This window comes from Mustela putorius, unplaced genomic scaffold (assembly GCF_011764305.1).
Source record: "Mustela putorius furo isolate JIRA1106 unplaced genomic scaffold, ASM1176430v1.1 tig00003853_pilon_pilon_pilon, whole genome shotgun sequence".
In the NCBI taxonomy this organism is placed as follows: domain Eukaryota; kingdom Metazoa; phylum Chordata; class Mammalia; order Carnivora; family Mustelidae; genus Mustela; species Mustela putorius.
In genome coordinates, this window is record NW_025422005.1 from 4,841,557 (window position 1) to 4,857,343 (window position 15,787).

General features: G+C 57.2%; 1 protein-coding gene across 12 annotated transcripts in view; it reads left to right on the top strand.

Annotated features, from left to right (window-relative positions):
* CAMTA1 (calmodulin binding transcription activator 1) overlaps nucleotides 1–15,787 on the top strand; it is an 813,334-nt gene that overhangs the window by 563,286 nt on the left and 234,261 nt on the right. For all 12 annotated transcript variants that reach the window (XM_045063671.1, XM_045063669.1, XM_045063670.1 and 9 more), the window contains one exon: nucleotides 14,303–14,374. In XM_045063671.1, the coding sequence (XP_044919606.1) occupies nucleotides 14,303–14,374 (72 nt within the window). The remainder of the gene's footprint in view (nucleotides 1–14,302; nucleotides 14,375–15,787) is intronic.

Consider the following 15,787-nt stretch of genomic DNA (forward strand, 5'->3'; position numbering starts at 1 on the left):
AGGAGGGGAGGGAAGGCGTTGTGGCGCTTGCTGGCCTTGTAAACGGCACAGATGCAGAACTGGAGACAGGTGGGATTGAATTATCCGCAGGTGCCCGGGGCTGCAAGCCCGCCACTTCCCCGCTCTGCCTGCAAGATTCAACACCGCCCCTCGCAGGTTAGCAGCATTTTGGATTCCAACGAGTCATATTTTAACGCTGCCGAATAGTTGCAGGCGACAGAAAACCTGTTTCTTTCCCATTTTATACATCCAGGAAATTTGTACCACATGCAGCCTGCATGTCATTACACACTTTAAAATATTGCATTCTTTCTTTCCGGGACCTGCAGATCCATCACAAGGCAGATAAAATGCAGGGCTGTGGACGAGAGAGCCCTCCAACGGGGCCCAGGGAAAGCAGCTCAGTGCAGGGGGCCTGCTGCTCCCCATTAGGAATCCCGCCCCCTGCCTGCATCCCCGGGAGGCTCACGTCCCGGAGGCTGCCGGACAATCTGTTATTTCCCCAGGGAGGCTGGGGACCGCTTGCTTGCTCGGGAAAAGCAGGTGTAATTACAGAGGCCCAGGCCCGGCAATGCTTTAATGGATGTAGGGTCCGCTGCTCGACCTAAGTACACATGTGAACCCCGAGACCACCCTCCACCCTGCCTCTCACTGTGCTTAGGCTTCCAGTCCAGGGAGACCCGGTCTCCCACCGGCCCCAGTAAAGTGCGGAACCAGCTTCTGCTCCAGTGAAGAGCCAGTTGCGTTCCCGATCGCCCCCGCAGAGCACACCTCTCAGAACCTCTAAGGGGTGGGTCTTGGAAAGAGGGTGTCCAGGGCTCAGATCTCAGCAGGCAGAGCAGCTGCCGTTGCCTAGATGGCCAGAGTGGCTCAGCCCCTGGGCCCCGCCATCATGGGACCTCCTCTCCCCTCCCTGTCCCCAGGACATCAGCTGACACCCTCTGAGCCTGGAAGCCTCCGCTGGCTTGCTCCGCCAAAGGGGGTCCGCTCTGCAGATCTAGAGACGGGTAGGCTCCATCCCTATTGGAAACTCAGGCTTTGTCTCTCCTGAGCAACCTTTCCTCTGGTCCTCGGCCTAACCAGCTTTTCCAGAACATTCAGTGCCAGGACTGGGGAGATGTAGAGGAACATGGGGCCAAAACACCTTGCAGGAATCTGCCCCATGACAGGCGCTCGGCAAGTGTATGTCAGCGGAGAAGGTGGGGTGCAGACAGGCCTCCGTGTCCTGGGTCCTTTCGAGTTCCCGAAGCCGAGTCAGGGTCTGTAGGGACTGGGTGCAGTCGGGTCCCTGACCCTTGTTTGCACCTGGGCCACAGGTTTGCTTTGTTTTTTAATTGAGGTGAAGTTCACATAACACAAAATTAACCCATTTAAAGTGAACACTTCCGCAGAATCTAGAACATTCACAAGGCTGTGCAACTGTCACCTCTATCTCGTTCCAAAGCGCTTCCGTCCCCCACAAGGAGACCCCCTCTTCTCTCCCTGCCCCTGCTAAGCTGCTTTCTGGCTGTATGCGTTTGCCTACTCTGAGGCTTTCCCTCCACTCAGTATTTTCAGGGTTTCCTGCACGCCGTGGGGTGCGCCGGCGCTGCGTTCCTTCTTGGGGCCGAGCAACGTTCTATCGTGTGGCTCTGCCCCATTTTGTTTACCCACCGCAGGGGATGGCCCCGCGGGCTGCTTGGTCTTTGTGAAGAGCTGGGCGGTGAGCGCGGGTGCGCCTGCGGGTCTGCGTGGCTGCTTGGAGTTCTCTGGCAGTCGCTAGGTCATAGGGTAATTCTGTGTTGAACCTTTGGAGGGATGCGCCACTGCTTCTCTACAAGGGTCAGAAGAGATTTGCAAATAGCCTCCCTGCCTCCAGGAAACAAAGGGTCCACACCATTCAGGGGACTAAAGCGGGTGGGGGGGCACTGCATGTGTCGGAGAGCAAGGAGAGTGAGTGGGAGCTTGCACAAACCCTACTGCCAGGCGTGAATCAGGAAGGTCAGGGAGCAGCCTAGGGCCCCCCCACTCCGCCCTTCTCCAGCGTGCCCGGGATGACAGAAGCCTCTGTCTGAGGGCCTCGGGGCCCCTCCAGGACATTCCCTCCTCCCCCTGGTCTCCCACGAGGGCCGGCGTTCCTCATCAGCCTGTGTTCAAAGGAAGGAGGGCTCCCGTCCAAGGTCATGGAGCCCTCCTCCTGGGACACCACAGGTACCGCCTTGTGTGGCCCACACTATTCAAGGCTCACCCCGTCAGTATCATTAGTGTTATTATTTCCGTTCTACAGATGAGGAAATCGAAGCTCAGGGCACAAAGTGACTGAGGTTCTGAGTGGCTGCCGAGTGCCCCCAGGGCCTCGGGGGGTGCCGCACGTGCTCAGGCACTTGGAGGCACCGAGAACGGGGCCTGGTGAGGGTAGGCCCTCCACAGTGTTCCCAGCACATTCGTTTTTCGGAGAAGGGTCATGGCTCAGGACTTCCTGAGGGACCCTAAGCATCAGGTTCAGACCCTGCTCAGTACCGCCCTTGGGTTCCCAGGACAAGCAGACTTGCCACCCATCCTGGCGCCTCCCTTGAGCTGGAACAGGCCTGTCGGCGTAATCCCATTTGGCTGCTTCTCTGACACAGGCCCCGGAATGATCACGGGAGGCCAGGGGTGCGCCCTTCCCCCGAGGGCTCTTCCCTGATGCCTCCTCTCTTTTCAGTGATGTTTTTGTGAACTTGAGAAAAAATCGGGAACAGGCTGATTCCCTCTGTCCAGCCCATTAATTCTGCATGCTCAGGCCCAAATTAACCTTGGCAAGGCTTCGAGAGGAGAGAGTAATTCTAACCTTAAAAATTTGCTGATTAAAGCTGGTTTCAGGAATTCGATTCTACTTAATGTCCTGGCACAGAGCCCAGCCTCCCATTAGCATGACCACAGACTCGGGCCCTGGCATTTCCCTCCAGCTCCTTAATAAACAAAACCCCATTGCCTGGTTGAAGCAAGAATCCCTTTCCCGGACTCCCCTGTCGCCCGTAGCCATGTGTTGCCCAGCGCCACGGGCACCAGGATGGTCTGTGCCTGTGGAGGGGTGTGAGTCACCGGGGACTGGGACTGGGACCATGGGATGGGTCGGGAGTCAGGAGAGGGAACAGCTACCTGGAACGGACGCTGAAAACCCCCACGCCGAAGGACACAGCCGCTGGCCCCCTATAGAGGCTCAGCGTCCCCCATGAGCAATCACTTCGGCTACAACCGGCAAAGCCACATTAAGATGGGTCAGCCTCAACGGGCCATCCGGCAAGGGGAACACTAGACCGAGAGTTGCTTGTGGGAGTCCATCTTCCTCACCAGAGTCCTCAGGACAGGGGTGCCCGGTACGCAGCAGGGGGGCCCACAGCTGTTAGTGGAAGAGGGGGGGCGGGAGGCCGCCGCCGCCACACAGCACTTTCTAGAGGGTTCCGGCCGCTGGCAGGGCACCAGGAAAGAGGGCTCAGCAATATACTTTGACGAGAGAAAGGAAATTCCACGCTATTTATTTATTATTTATGCCCGGTACTTTTAGGAAGTGTTCGAAATAGAAACAGCCCAGATAGAGAGAGATATGGAAATGGGCTCAAAGAACAAGAGCGTGAGTGCGGGAGGGAGCTGAGTCAGAGCACGCGCGCCTGTACCTACAGAGACGAGGCCGAGAGGCAGAGTAGGGGAGGGACAGAGGGTCGTGTCCCCTCCGGCAGTCCTTGGTGGCCTGTGGGGGACCAGGTGCCAGGAGGGGTGTCTGAGACACGGGAACGCTCCAGGAGGGCTGGGACCCACAGCTGTTTGGTGAGGGCAGCGGACGGGCAGGGGCCCTCACCCACCTGGCTGAGGGTCCCAAGGGTGGGCAGGGGGTAGGTATGGGCGGCCAGGTGCCTGGGCTGGTCCCCTAAGCCCCTCTGCTTGGCCACGGAGTCCAAAGCAGAGCCCTCAGGCCCGCCAGGAGGACCCCAGAGCAGAGCCTCCCACCCCTCTCCTGTGCTGGAGAGCCATGGCTCAGATCACCTCCTTCCCTAAATCTTAATTTATCTCATTATCAATTTTTAGCTCTTACTCCATTTTATACCCACTAATTTATTAATCCTGGAACCCCCCAAAAACAGTAAAGTTGAAGCTCCAGGGCTTTTCTTTATATCTTTAAACATGATTTTTATGCCTTTTTATCTAAAAATTCATTTAATCTTTATTGCCCCTCTCACTCATGGCGCAGCTAGGCAGAGGCAGCCCTGTTCAGATGTGCTGTCCCAAGGACGCTCAGCCTCTCCCTGGCGGAGGCACCCTGGTGAGCAGAGGCGGGGGTGGGGCACGGGGGTGCCAGCACCCATCGGGCCGTGTTGCTCTGCTCTGATTCCCGGAAGAGGCTGGTGCAGAGGGGGCTTCTCAGAATTCACGCTGTCCCCTCACCCCTCCTGCTCATTTTCCCCTTCAGGTCCCTTTACCAGAAACCTAAAGGGCCCGTGGGCTAGAAAGATGATCTAGAATTTTCTGTGGAGATGTTGGGAGCCTCCCTTCCCGTCATCCACCCATAGCACCTCCGAGAATTTCGCTCTACTCCTCACCCAGACCCAGGGACTCTGAGGTCTGGGGAGGGAGACAGTGGCTCCTCCTCCCGCCCCCAGACCCCCCAACTGGAGGGTCTCTTTGGCTCTCTCTCCTTGCCCAGTGTGCTGCTGCCCCTACATGCCCCTCCACTGAGCTCCTGCTGATGCCGGTGCCCAGGGCCACTCCCGTCCCCAGGGTCTGGGGGTCCACAGAGCTGCCTGCAAGACGATGGGGCGGGGTCCACACATGCCCCAAGCCTGCCAAGCACTGCCCCATTCTGGCCCCCTCTTTCGCACACCGCCTGTCTTGGGGACAGGGCAGGAAGCCACCAGCCTTACAAAATTTGCTGCCCCATCCCTTTCTGTCTGCCCCTTGATTCCTCCAGCTCTGGGGATCCGAGCTCGGCAGCCAAACTGGGCCACCTGGTCCCCTGTGTTCCTCTGGCCATGCACCAAAACTTCGGCCCGTGAGATGGGGGTGAAATCCCAGGGTTCAGATTCGAACTCTAACACGTCCGTATGACCTTGGGTGAGGAGTTGGTATCTCTGACCCCCAGCTCCCAGGTCTGCAGAGAGGGCACATCCCAGCCTCTTCCAGAGTAATGGAGAGGCCTCTGGACTCTTCCCCTCCCCCAGGTCACCTATAGCACGAAGCATAGGAGACTCTCTATGAGTCAGCAGAAAGACCGATTTAATGTCCCCGGAGAGTCAGCTGCCAGGATCCCATGCCTGGAGGTAGCCAGTCTCAGGGAGGAAGAGTTCATCGAGACCGTGGAGAATGAATCTTTGGAAGACTGCCTACCTCTGCCCAGAGGGCCCCCCTTACCAGAGAAGGTACAGGGCTAAGGGGTTTTCTCCAAGGAAGGGTCTGGTCCCACTGGACGACCTAAGCATGACCATGACTGGGACCTGCCTGTGTGACTCACCGGCACCCAGGTCGGGGGGCCCAGCCAGCCCCCTTGCTTCCTGGCTTCAGTCCTTTGCGGTGGTGGGGCCGCGGCCACACTGGGAGAGGCCGCTGTTGCCTATCTTAGGAGAGAGGCCAGGATGGAGATGGGGTCAGTGAGGATCTACTATTCCAGATTTCTCCTGTCACCCAACCCGGAGGCCAAACCAGACTGCAATCCATTTAGCTCAAACTAATTTTAAAAGCAATTCACTATTTAACAAGTTCTGAGGCCCAGTGCTTTTGCAGGCAGCATGCGAATTGAATCATTTGGCCTAATCTTAGATTAATACAAACCAAAACCTTCAGTGAGGACCATCCTGGGAGCAGCCTGGGCTTTCACCCCTTTGTCTTTGACGCAGAAGGCCTGACCCTCAGCCATGGGCACGGACGCCTGAGAGAAGCTGCCAGGGTCTGGCCTGCCGGGTAGGGTCAGCCAAGCAGAGGGCAGAGTCCCCCTCTGCCTCTTCCCAGCCACGTGACCTTGGATAAACTACTAGCCTGCCCAGCCTGGGCCTTCCCCAGGTGTCTCCCTGTGGGACAACGTAGAGCTAGAGACGAGGGACAGGAGAGCGTCCATGTCACTACCACCACCAACCCCTCTCCCCGCAAGTGCCTTCACAAAAGACCTTCTAGTGCCTTCTGGGATCTGTTCCAGCTTTCCGGGCACCAGGAGAGCTGTAGACTGCGTACCTTGCAGTAACTGCTGCTGGTCTGGTGAGATCTGGAAGGTACCAGAGGGTTTTTCCTTCACCTGCTCCTTGGAGAGCACCTGCTTGTCCCAGGATGTCCAAGATTTGGCGGCAAAGAAACTGTGTTTACCCCTCCTGAGAGCCCTACAACTCTGCCTGCTCAGGGGCCTTCCTGCTCCCTTGAGAGTCCCAGGGCCGCCGGCTCACAGCCCAGGCAGGCAAGACACTTCGGTGCCTCTGGAGTCCCACTGGCCGGATGGGACTCTGACTAGCCACCCAGCTGCAGGGAGAGAAAAGAAAGTACCAGGAAGACACGCAGCAACGAGAGACAGAGGCAGAGGGAGGGAAGGAGAGCCGATGGGGTCACATCCCAAGTTCTCATCCTGCCTCTGCACTTGTGCCTCGAATTTTCAAAGCTCTGCAGTCCTTCCAGGAAACCTGCTTCGACAGGCAGAGTCTGGGCCAGTGCAGCAGGGCAGAGCCGTGAGAGTCACAGGGCCTGAGCTTCCGCACAAGGCCATCTGCCGACCGCTCATCACGGGTCCTGCGGGGGAGACGGCAGAACAGCCTGCGGTTGGCCGACTCGGCCACCTATCCCCCTGCTTCTCTTGTCCACTGCCCTGGCCTTCTCCCCCGGGATCCCCCAGCTACTGCGACTCACCCTTTCCGATTCATCACAAATGTCACCTCCTCTTCGGGGACCTGGCGGACCGTCCGCGTGAGACATCCTCTTCCCTCCCCCACCCCCGGCCTCCGGCACACTCGCTCCTGGGGCACCTTGTGCTTAGCATCAGGCCCATTTTGATCTGTTTTTGTTGGTTTGCTTGTCCCTCTCTCCATAGGGGAGACTAAGGGACCGTGGAGGCCCTGGGCTCAGGACAGGCCCAGGGTCAACAGCGGGAACCTGTTTACGGGAAATTCCAGCTCCCCGCCCTTCTCTTACAGCTGAGACAAGGCCCAGCCTGGCCCCGGGTGCCCTTCTTGGAGGGCCTGGCTGTCACTCCATCTGCCCGGGCACGGCCTCCCTCCTGCCCCAGCCGGAATATCCTGAACAAATGGCCACTCGCGCCTTCGTCACTTCAGAGCAGGATTAAATCGTCATCTTCTGGGTGGATTCCCCCCTCCCTTCTCTCCTCTCTTTGTCTTCTGTCTCCTTCATACCGTGACACGTTTTCAAAACTCTTCATCTCTGTCATGTGAACATCAGATTCAAGTGTGTGAGATAAACCAGGCACCTGAAAATCTATTTTCACTCTGACGGTCATTGTGCAGACCGTCCCCTCCCCAGTGGGAGGGAGTTGGGGCCAGGCCACTGGGGGAGCCCAGGGGCTGCCGACACAGGCCTAACCCAGCTCTGGGGATTCGACACAGGCCTAACCCAGCTCTGGGGGTTCTAAGCAGCTGTGTGCCATAAACACCCCAGTCTGAGGACAGAGCAGGTGTTGCATCTGCATTCGAGAAGGCTCTCGGTGGGGGAGAGTCAGGGAGCGAGCTTTTCTGTGGTGGCTCAGGGACCCTGGGAGGCACTTGCAGATGGGTTCAAGCCGTCCTGGGGCGAATGGCAGGTACCCACCTGCAGACATTCCAACCCCCCAAAGTGGAGCCAACGTCCAAAAGTCCCAACCCCCATGCGCCATCTTCCCCCAAACCCTGGTCCCCCCAGATCCCAACCACTGGGGTCTTAGGCTCCAAGAATCTCGGCCAGACGTCTCAGCACTGCATCTCCACACTTGTTCTCTGGAGCTGCAGGGTCGAGCGGAGCGCTCTGTGATGACGGAACATTCCATACCATCCCACGTGGTAGCCGCTAACCACGTGTGGCCGTTGAGCCCTTGAAGTGAGGCTAGTGGCTGGGGAGGTGAAGTTTCAACGTTATTTCCTTCTATTGAATTCAGTTTTGAATTTGAATTTGAATTTGAACAGTCACACAAGGCTCGTGGCTGTCGTGTGGGGTACCGCCGCTCTAGAGGGGTCTGGCAAGCAAAGCTGGGGACCCGTGGAGTAGGATGCTGGGCTCACACTTCCCCAGAGAGGGAGGTCAACAGCAAACCTTGGCTTTGGGGTTTCCCTGCCTCTTGTGGGAGGAGGTCCAGAAACAGAATGAAATGTTTGCTCTAGGGAAGAAATTCCACTGGCAGCCAAGGCCGCAGAGCTGTGCTGCTCCTCTGAGAGACAGGGCCGACGCAGCTGTAGGTCCCCAATACTGAGCTTTCAGCTTTCCGGACCTTATCTCACTGAACTCTGCTTAGTTAATAAGAAGGTGCCTGGCAGGCACAGGAAGCCATGTTTTCTTTCACTGGGGGGTCTTCCACCAGAGCCAAGAAGTGCTCTGGTCCAAGCCCCGTGCCAGAGAGTCGACTAATCTCCTATGAAGCATTTAGAGTGATACACCAACGTACTGAGGCCCAGAAAACAAGCAACAACAGCTGAGTCCAGTTTTAGAGACACCCAAGTTCTGTGAAAGCTGCCGTGGACAGTGGAGGGAGACGGGACTGGCCCGTACTCTCCTGGGTCGTGTGGCTTTGGTACGTGCGCAGACTCTTCCTTTCCATCTAGGTCTCTGCTGCCCCATCCGTGCCCTGAGTGCGTGGACTCAGTTTATTGAGCACCTGCTGTGTGGAAATCACTGTGTGGAATTTTGCAAAAGACGACGATGCAGTTCACGTTCCTCCCAGTCTGGCGGGGGCGGGGGGCAAGAGTTAGCAAACTGGGGCCCACAGGCCAGAGGTGGCCCACCACCTATTTTCATATTGCTCAAGCTAAGAACAGTTTTTACATTTTATAATGGTTGGAGGGGAATTAAAATGAAGAATAACATTCATGACATGTGAAATCACGCACAATTCAAATTACAATATCTGTGATTAAGGTTTTGTGGGGTTGGGGTTATGGTTAGGGTTAAGGTTATATAATAACCTATAAAGGCTGGACTGAGCAGCTGTAACAGCGACCGTCTTACTCACGGGCCAAGAATATTTTCTCTTTGGCCCTTTATGGAAAGTGCCAGCTCTGTGATGTAGGGGACAGGCCCGCGGACAACAGTCGTGGTGTGTATCACATTTGGGGCAGAATCCACACCTCATGGCTGCCCAGGACCCTGGGAGTCCGTTTCCTGGGATGCCTTCCACGGGCCTGGTCAGGGGGGGCTTCCTGGGGGAGGGAGAACCTACAGGCACTCAGGCTGGGAGGGGCGGGCACAGGCAGTGGGACGGCAGGAGGGGAGTGAGGGAATGAGAGGCGCGAGGTCAGGCTGAGGACGGTGCATCCATGTTCTGGAGCCTCAGCAGAGAGTGGAGGGGACCACAGAGGCTTGAGCTTTTCCTGGAGGAGGGGAGGAGGGGGAGGCAGGAGTAGAATCAGCTGGTCACACAAAGCCACTGAGAGCTGGACAGAAAGGAGAGGCGTCCCACAGTGTCCCAGTGCCCCGACCACCAAAGCTTTGCTCAGCACCCAGAGGTGGTCCCCTCTTTCACCGACTGAGGCCATTGGGTGTTGAGGCCTGTCGTACTGTCTGGCATGTAGGGGGGCTCCCAGCACCTGAGTCCATTGGGGTGAAATCCATTGGAGAAGATTTGCAGCCAGTGTGCCCTTTATAGGAAGCGTGTATTTTGAATTAAAGGGAGCTCCTATTTCCTATTGGTGTCCCTGTAAATTCATCTTTCCTTTTTATTTAAGAAGGGGAAAAAAGCCCCATAGTGTCAGAAAAGCAATTTTGAGTATTTAAGAGAAAAATTCCTCCCTGCTCAGCTGTCACATTCAAGGGAAGCCGTCAGACCTTAATTCCGCAAATATAACGAATTTGAAAGTTGTTTCCAGCTAGGGGTGAAGTTCTCTTGAGTTTCCTATAAATAGCTAGTTGCTTTCTCTCTTTCTCTCGCTGCATGCACACATAAACAAGGGGCTCCCAGCACGCTTTCCTGCACAGCCCCCCAACTCCTGTGCACACACACCTCACGCTGACACGCGCACGCACATGCACGCGCACACACACACACACAGCTGTAGCCACCTGCTCTGGGAAGTGATTCTCCCTCCAACCCCGTCATGGCCCCCAAACGGAAAACTCAACCCACAGAGGCCCAAGGGGAGCCCCAGGCCTGATCAAAAAGCACCAAGAATTTGTCAAACACAGATCAGTACAGACCAACTTGATTGCTTTTCTGATTAGTAGGAGGGGAAGGAGTGGGTTTGAAGGGCTGCCTCGTGAAACCGTGTGCAGTTAGTCCCCAGGGGGATTGGGGAGGACATTGTCGTGGACGAAGAGCTGCAGAGCGAGGACACGGGCACAAAGGGACCTGGCGGGAGAGTCTGGGATCTGGGCTGTGGGGCCGGCTGGGGAGGTGCGCCGTCAACGGAAGTGGGGAGGGCCAGGGTGTGGGGGCCCAGGGCGAGCCAGGCCAGTCATGAGCTGAGTACCGTCAAGTTCACGCCCGCTCCGTGTACCTGAAGGCTTGGCTCTGTGCTGGAGCAGCCAGCCTGGACGGACACCCCCTCCCGGGCTTCTCTGTTGCCTCCCAACACCGTCCCTGTCCCCGATTGTTGCTTCCAACCCCGCCCGAGCACCAGACCTCTGCACCTTACTCTACCCCGCGTCTCCACTTGGGGATCTTAGGAGCTCCTCAACCTCACCAAGTGGAAATGTGAAATCAGCCTGTCCCCCACCAGGCTGCTGCTCCCCTGGGGTCTCCTGTCTTGGGCATGGGACCACTTGTCTCCTGCCGCCCCCCCCCCCACACACCTGTCCGTGCAGCCAGGAGGCTGGGCAGATGCCCTTACACCCAGCAAGTGTGGTCACCCCTCCACACCTGTCCTGCTGCCGCTGCCATCCAGGGCCAGTGGGTCTCTGGGCTCACAGGGCTCGTCCCGGGCCCTCACCTTCTGCCACTCTGTCCCCAGGCCACGCTGTGCCGCACTGAGCTGCCGAAATGCAGATCCCTTCCTGATTCCCAGAACAAAGTCAAGCTCCTTGTTGTGGCCCCCATGGCTGTTGTGACCGGACCTGACCTCCTGGACCTGGACCGCCCTCATGCCCCGCCTTGCCTGTTCTACTCTAATCCCTCCCAATGTCCTCAACCCAGCATCTGTCTCTCCTGCTGTCCCCAGCTGCTTTTCCTGCTGCTGGACTGTCACTCCTTCCCCATCGCTTCCCTCAGCCAGCTGTGCTCATCTTGAAGCTCCCAGCCCCTTGGCCCCCTCTCCCACTGCCCCTGCGATGCTCCCGGCATCCACTCGGGCATCAGCCCTTGACCCCCACAGCCACCCACGAGACAGGAGGAGGAAGGTGCCCTTTTCACAGCCTAGAAGGACAAGGACCCTCCCTCCCAGCAGGTCCCCACCCCAGGTAGGACCTGTTTCTCCAGAAGCCCCTCTTTGCTGACTCCAGCTCACCAAGGTGGGTTACTGGAAGTTTCCTTCCCCACAAGGACTGTCAACCAGGCACTCGGCATGACTCAGAGTTCCCTGAAACTGAAGCTTAGCCCTGTAAGCACTAAATTTGGAGGCATTTTCCAGGATGTTTTTCTAGCATGTGGTTTAAAGACCTGGGCCTTTGGAATACCGCAAGCAAAAATGCAATATTTACTGACTTTGGTCCTTTCCTGTACTTTCCTGTGGAGACCAGCAGGACAGTTGTTGGCCATCTTCATTCAGGGGTCAGGGGCTCCCTGCCTCCGGGAGCTCCCAGTCCTGGAAGTACAGCTAGGCAGGGAGCCAGGGGAGACCCGGCATCATGGGGAGCTCATGCAGAGCTTAGCAACATGGGGAGGGGGTCAATGCTGTTGGGCTCCTGAGTCCTTGGGGCTCTCTGGGGGCTTTTCCTCCCTCCCTGGATGCTATTTGACATGGTTCGCTCTCTCTCAGGGGTCTGCTTTCCTGTCTCCAGCCTTCCTAGATCGTGCTTCTCATCTGTGGAGACCAGAGACATCAGATCACCAGGGTGGTTAGAGTCCTATCTAAAAATAGAGTAGCTGGGTTCTGAGTGAGGCCCCGCGCGTTCCTCTGATTAAAATGCAGGAGCCTTGTTGCAGAAATGGCGATGTTTCCTTTTACCATCATCCTGCTTATTGGCTGGTACTGGGCAGTTCTGGACAGGGGGGGCTGCCCCTGGGTGCTGAGGTGGCTCAGGGGAGAGCGGGCGCACGCTGTCTCCTTCCTGTGGGCTCTCAGGAGGAGCACGAAGTAGGCTTTGGGTAAATCCTGGTGGGTCCTCATGTGTGGTTCAAAGACACTACAGCCCAGCCCAGGCAGATCAGCAGTGACGGGGGGTGGACGGGGTTGCCCATCAACCACGTTCTTTTCAAGTTCAAGAAAAGACAGTGGAAAGAGAGGGAGACAGGTTGGGGGGGGGGGTGTCTGCAAACCCTCAAAAGGAATGAACAGTGGGAAAAAGCAGATGTGTAGCCTTTTATTTCAAAGAAACAGGAGAGAGTTCTTCTCTCAACAATTCACGTCTCTCTCCATTTGGCTCATTCTGTGAGTCAGAGTAATGAAACTGCCCATGAGGACATGCAAATCCCAAAGGAAAAGAGCTGATTACAGTTGCAGGTGAGCTGCTCCTTTGTGGCAAACAAGTGCTCACAGGAAACGTCCAAACAGAGGTCTCCTTCGGCAAGGAGGACTGAGTTATCAGAAATAAAAGTGAAAATGCAGTGGATTAAAAACCAGAAAAGTCAGGAAAGAATATTGGCTTCTTAATAATAAATACACTTTGTGGGCAAGAATTGCAAGAGAATCGTTTAAATTAATTTCCGCTTTGTTTGGTTGGTTTATACGGGGTTTAGTCCCAGCTGACAGCAATCTGTAAAAGTTCTAACATATTGGAAATCTGATTTCCTTACAGCCAGAATCCCATAGTCCAAACTGATTTCTCTTTCAACTCTGCTAATCAGACAGGCAGGGCTCAAACGGACTCCTAGTAGAACCAGATCGCACTCAGTCTTTTGGGGGGTGTTTTAAATACAGAGCTGCTGGCTGGTCCTCCCTGTAGCACCGGTGCCGGGGGCAGGGGGTGGTGCTGTGCTGAGGTCCAAATGAGCACTGAGAGGTGAAGCGGAGACCTCGCTCATCCTGGGCCTGCGAGGCTCCAGGGCCCTGCCTTCACTTTCTACCCCACCGATTCGGGAATCTGTGCTTTGGGAAGCCAGGGAAACTGCAGGAGATGGCAAGACAGTGTTCTGGTTTGGAATTCGAGGCCACAAAAGAAAAGGCATCATCCTGTTCCCCTGAGACTCTCAGAGCTGGGTTTTCAGAGGCCCCTGAAGGGCTGTTCTCACCGGTCCCCCTTCCCCGCCTCTACCTTCAGGCCGGTCCCCACAGTGTCCAGTGCTGTGTGCACCATACACCGGGAAGCTCCACATAGCCGGGGCCAAGTGTCGCATCCCACTGCCTCCCCCCGCCCCCGACGCACACACCCTCCTGATTCTCCAAAACCATCTGCCAAAGATGCAGTTTAACCTTACAACAAACAGAAATGTGAATGAACAAACTAATTAAAAGCCAGCAAGTGGGGTGTGCACAAGGGGCCCCTTGGCCTCCCGAGGGCAGTCCTAGAAGCGTTGCCCCCCACCCGTCCCCCATCAGCTTCAGAGGTCCCGCCAGTCAGGGTTGCCTGGCATGACGCCCTTGACCAGGGAAGGTCTAGAGTGTGGCGTGCGTGTGTGTGTGCATGCGTGGGTGCATGCGTGCGTGCGTGGGTGCGTGGGTGCATGCGTGCGTGGGTGCGTGCGTGTTTGGATCAATTCCAGATAGGTTCATTCTCTCCCCACACACCGAGGGGTCTTAACCTAGGCTCTGTGAATGAACTCCAAGGGTAACTCCAAGCCCCTAAAATTATAGACAAAATGCATACGTATGTGCATTGTCCTGGTGCCCGGGGTTTTCTGGGTCCTTCCATGCCTCTAAGGGCCCCCAAAAGGGAAAGCACCCCGGCCGTCCATCGGTGTTGGCCCGCAAGTGCTTTTTAGATACAGACCCTGTCCTGGCCCCGGAACAGGCCCCGAGTCGCCTGCCCTCAGCCTCCCTGGGTGCCGGCAGCATCCGTGGCCCTTTCTCGTTCCTTCTCTGTTGCGCCGTCTCTCTCCCTTCCTTCCCTCTTTCCAACTGAATTCTCGTTTTTCCTCTCTCCCTAGTGCTTGTACGGCTGCTATGTCCATTCCTCCATCATCCCCACCTTCCACCGGAGGTGCTACTGGCTCCTTCAGGTAGGTGGCTGGGACTGGGTTCTTCTTCCGTCTCCGGTGCCGGGGAATGTCTGTGGAGGGAGCTGCGCGGGCGTGGGGCTCCTGCGTGCGGCGGCCTGGGGCCGGGGCGTCGCGGCCAGCTCTCCTCGGGGCGTCGGCGTGGGGTGCGGAGGCCAGGTGTGTGGCCAGCCCGGTGCGCCGTCAGGTGCCATGACGGGGAGAAGCCTCGTGGGGGGGGGGGCAGTCTTTCCTGCCCCAGGAGATCAAAGCCCCACCAGGAGCTAACGGGGTGTCCTCTTGATGAGGACAGAAAGGAGGCCGAGCCCTCTGCCCCTGACAGCAAAATGCCTGTGGGCTGAGAGCTGCATGTCCGTTTCTTCGTGCGGGTCAGTCAGTCGTTGGCACTTGCGGAAGATCGGCTCTGGAGGCACGCCAGCGCCAGTCGGGTTGATCGGAATGGCTGTTGGGAGAGGAGGAGCCCGTGGCTCGGCAGGGAGGAGTCTGGGCAGTGATTTGTGATGTGTGCCCTGCAGTGGGACAGAGAAGGGGCTGGAGGAGCCCCCCTAGAGTTGCCTGGCTGCCAGCTCCGTGTCTGTGGTGCTCACACACAGCTTGGCTGAGTGGTCATCGGTGGTCATCCTGCTGAGGAGAGGTGCTCCCCTGTGAGCGGGAAGGTCTGAGGGATCCTTCAGTCGGGCTGGACCTGGGTCCTCTGCAAAGCTTGTCCTCTGATCTGCAGCGGCTCTCTGCGGGCCCCAGCCGCCGGGGGCCAGGCCCAGGTGCCCCAGTTTCTTCCTCCTGCCTCTCCCCAGGCTTTGCTGCCTCTGACCTTGCCTGCTACGATTCCACTTTGTGCACCCACATCGGTTCAAGGGCCCCAGGGCTGGAGGATCTCCCTGGCTTGGCAGTGCGGTTGGGAGGGGTCTGGCAGAGAGTAAACAGCCCCCAGTGTCACGATGTGCATTCAGGGAGCAGGGATGTGTGATGGGCCTCGGTCCCAGGGAAGGTGGCCTGGAAGGTATCTGCGGGGCCCAGAGCCATCTCGGTGTGGACACAGAGGCTCAGCCCAGCCCCTGCCTCCAAGCTCTTGCCCATCTCCCTCAGTTCCAGAAATAATTGTCTGTGGTTCAGCAAGTTCATTAGCAGATGACGCCCGAGATTGTCCGAGGATGTGCTGATTTGCAAAGACACGGCTTCCCTGACATCTTGCCCCGCTGTCAGTTTCCGGGGTTTGTCTCCCCGGGAGGCCGGCCTAGAAGGACCAGTTTCCTGATCACTCGGCCTCACGTTCTTGTGAAAGGGCCCCCCACATGGTCATGGGATGATACTTCTCGTCTTGTCAACACAAAAGGTTTTTTTTCGACCTGGCTGCGGGGGTAGTGTGTGGGGCTCCCACCTTGCACGCAGGGATCCGGTGAAATGGGAGCCTGTCCT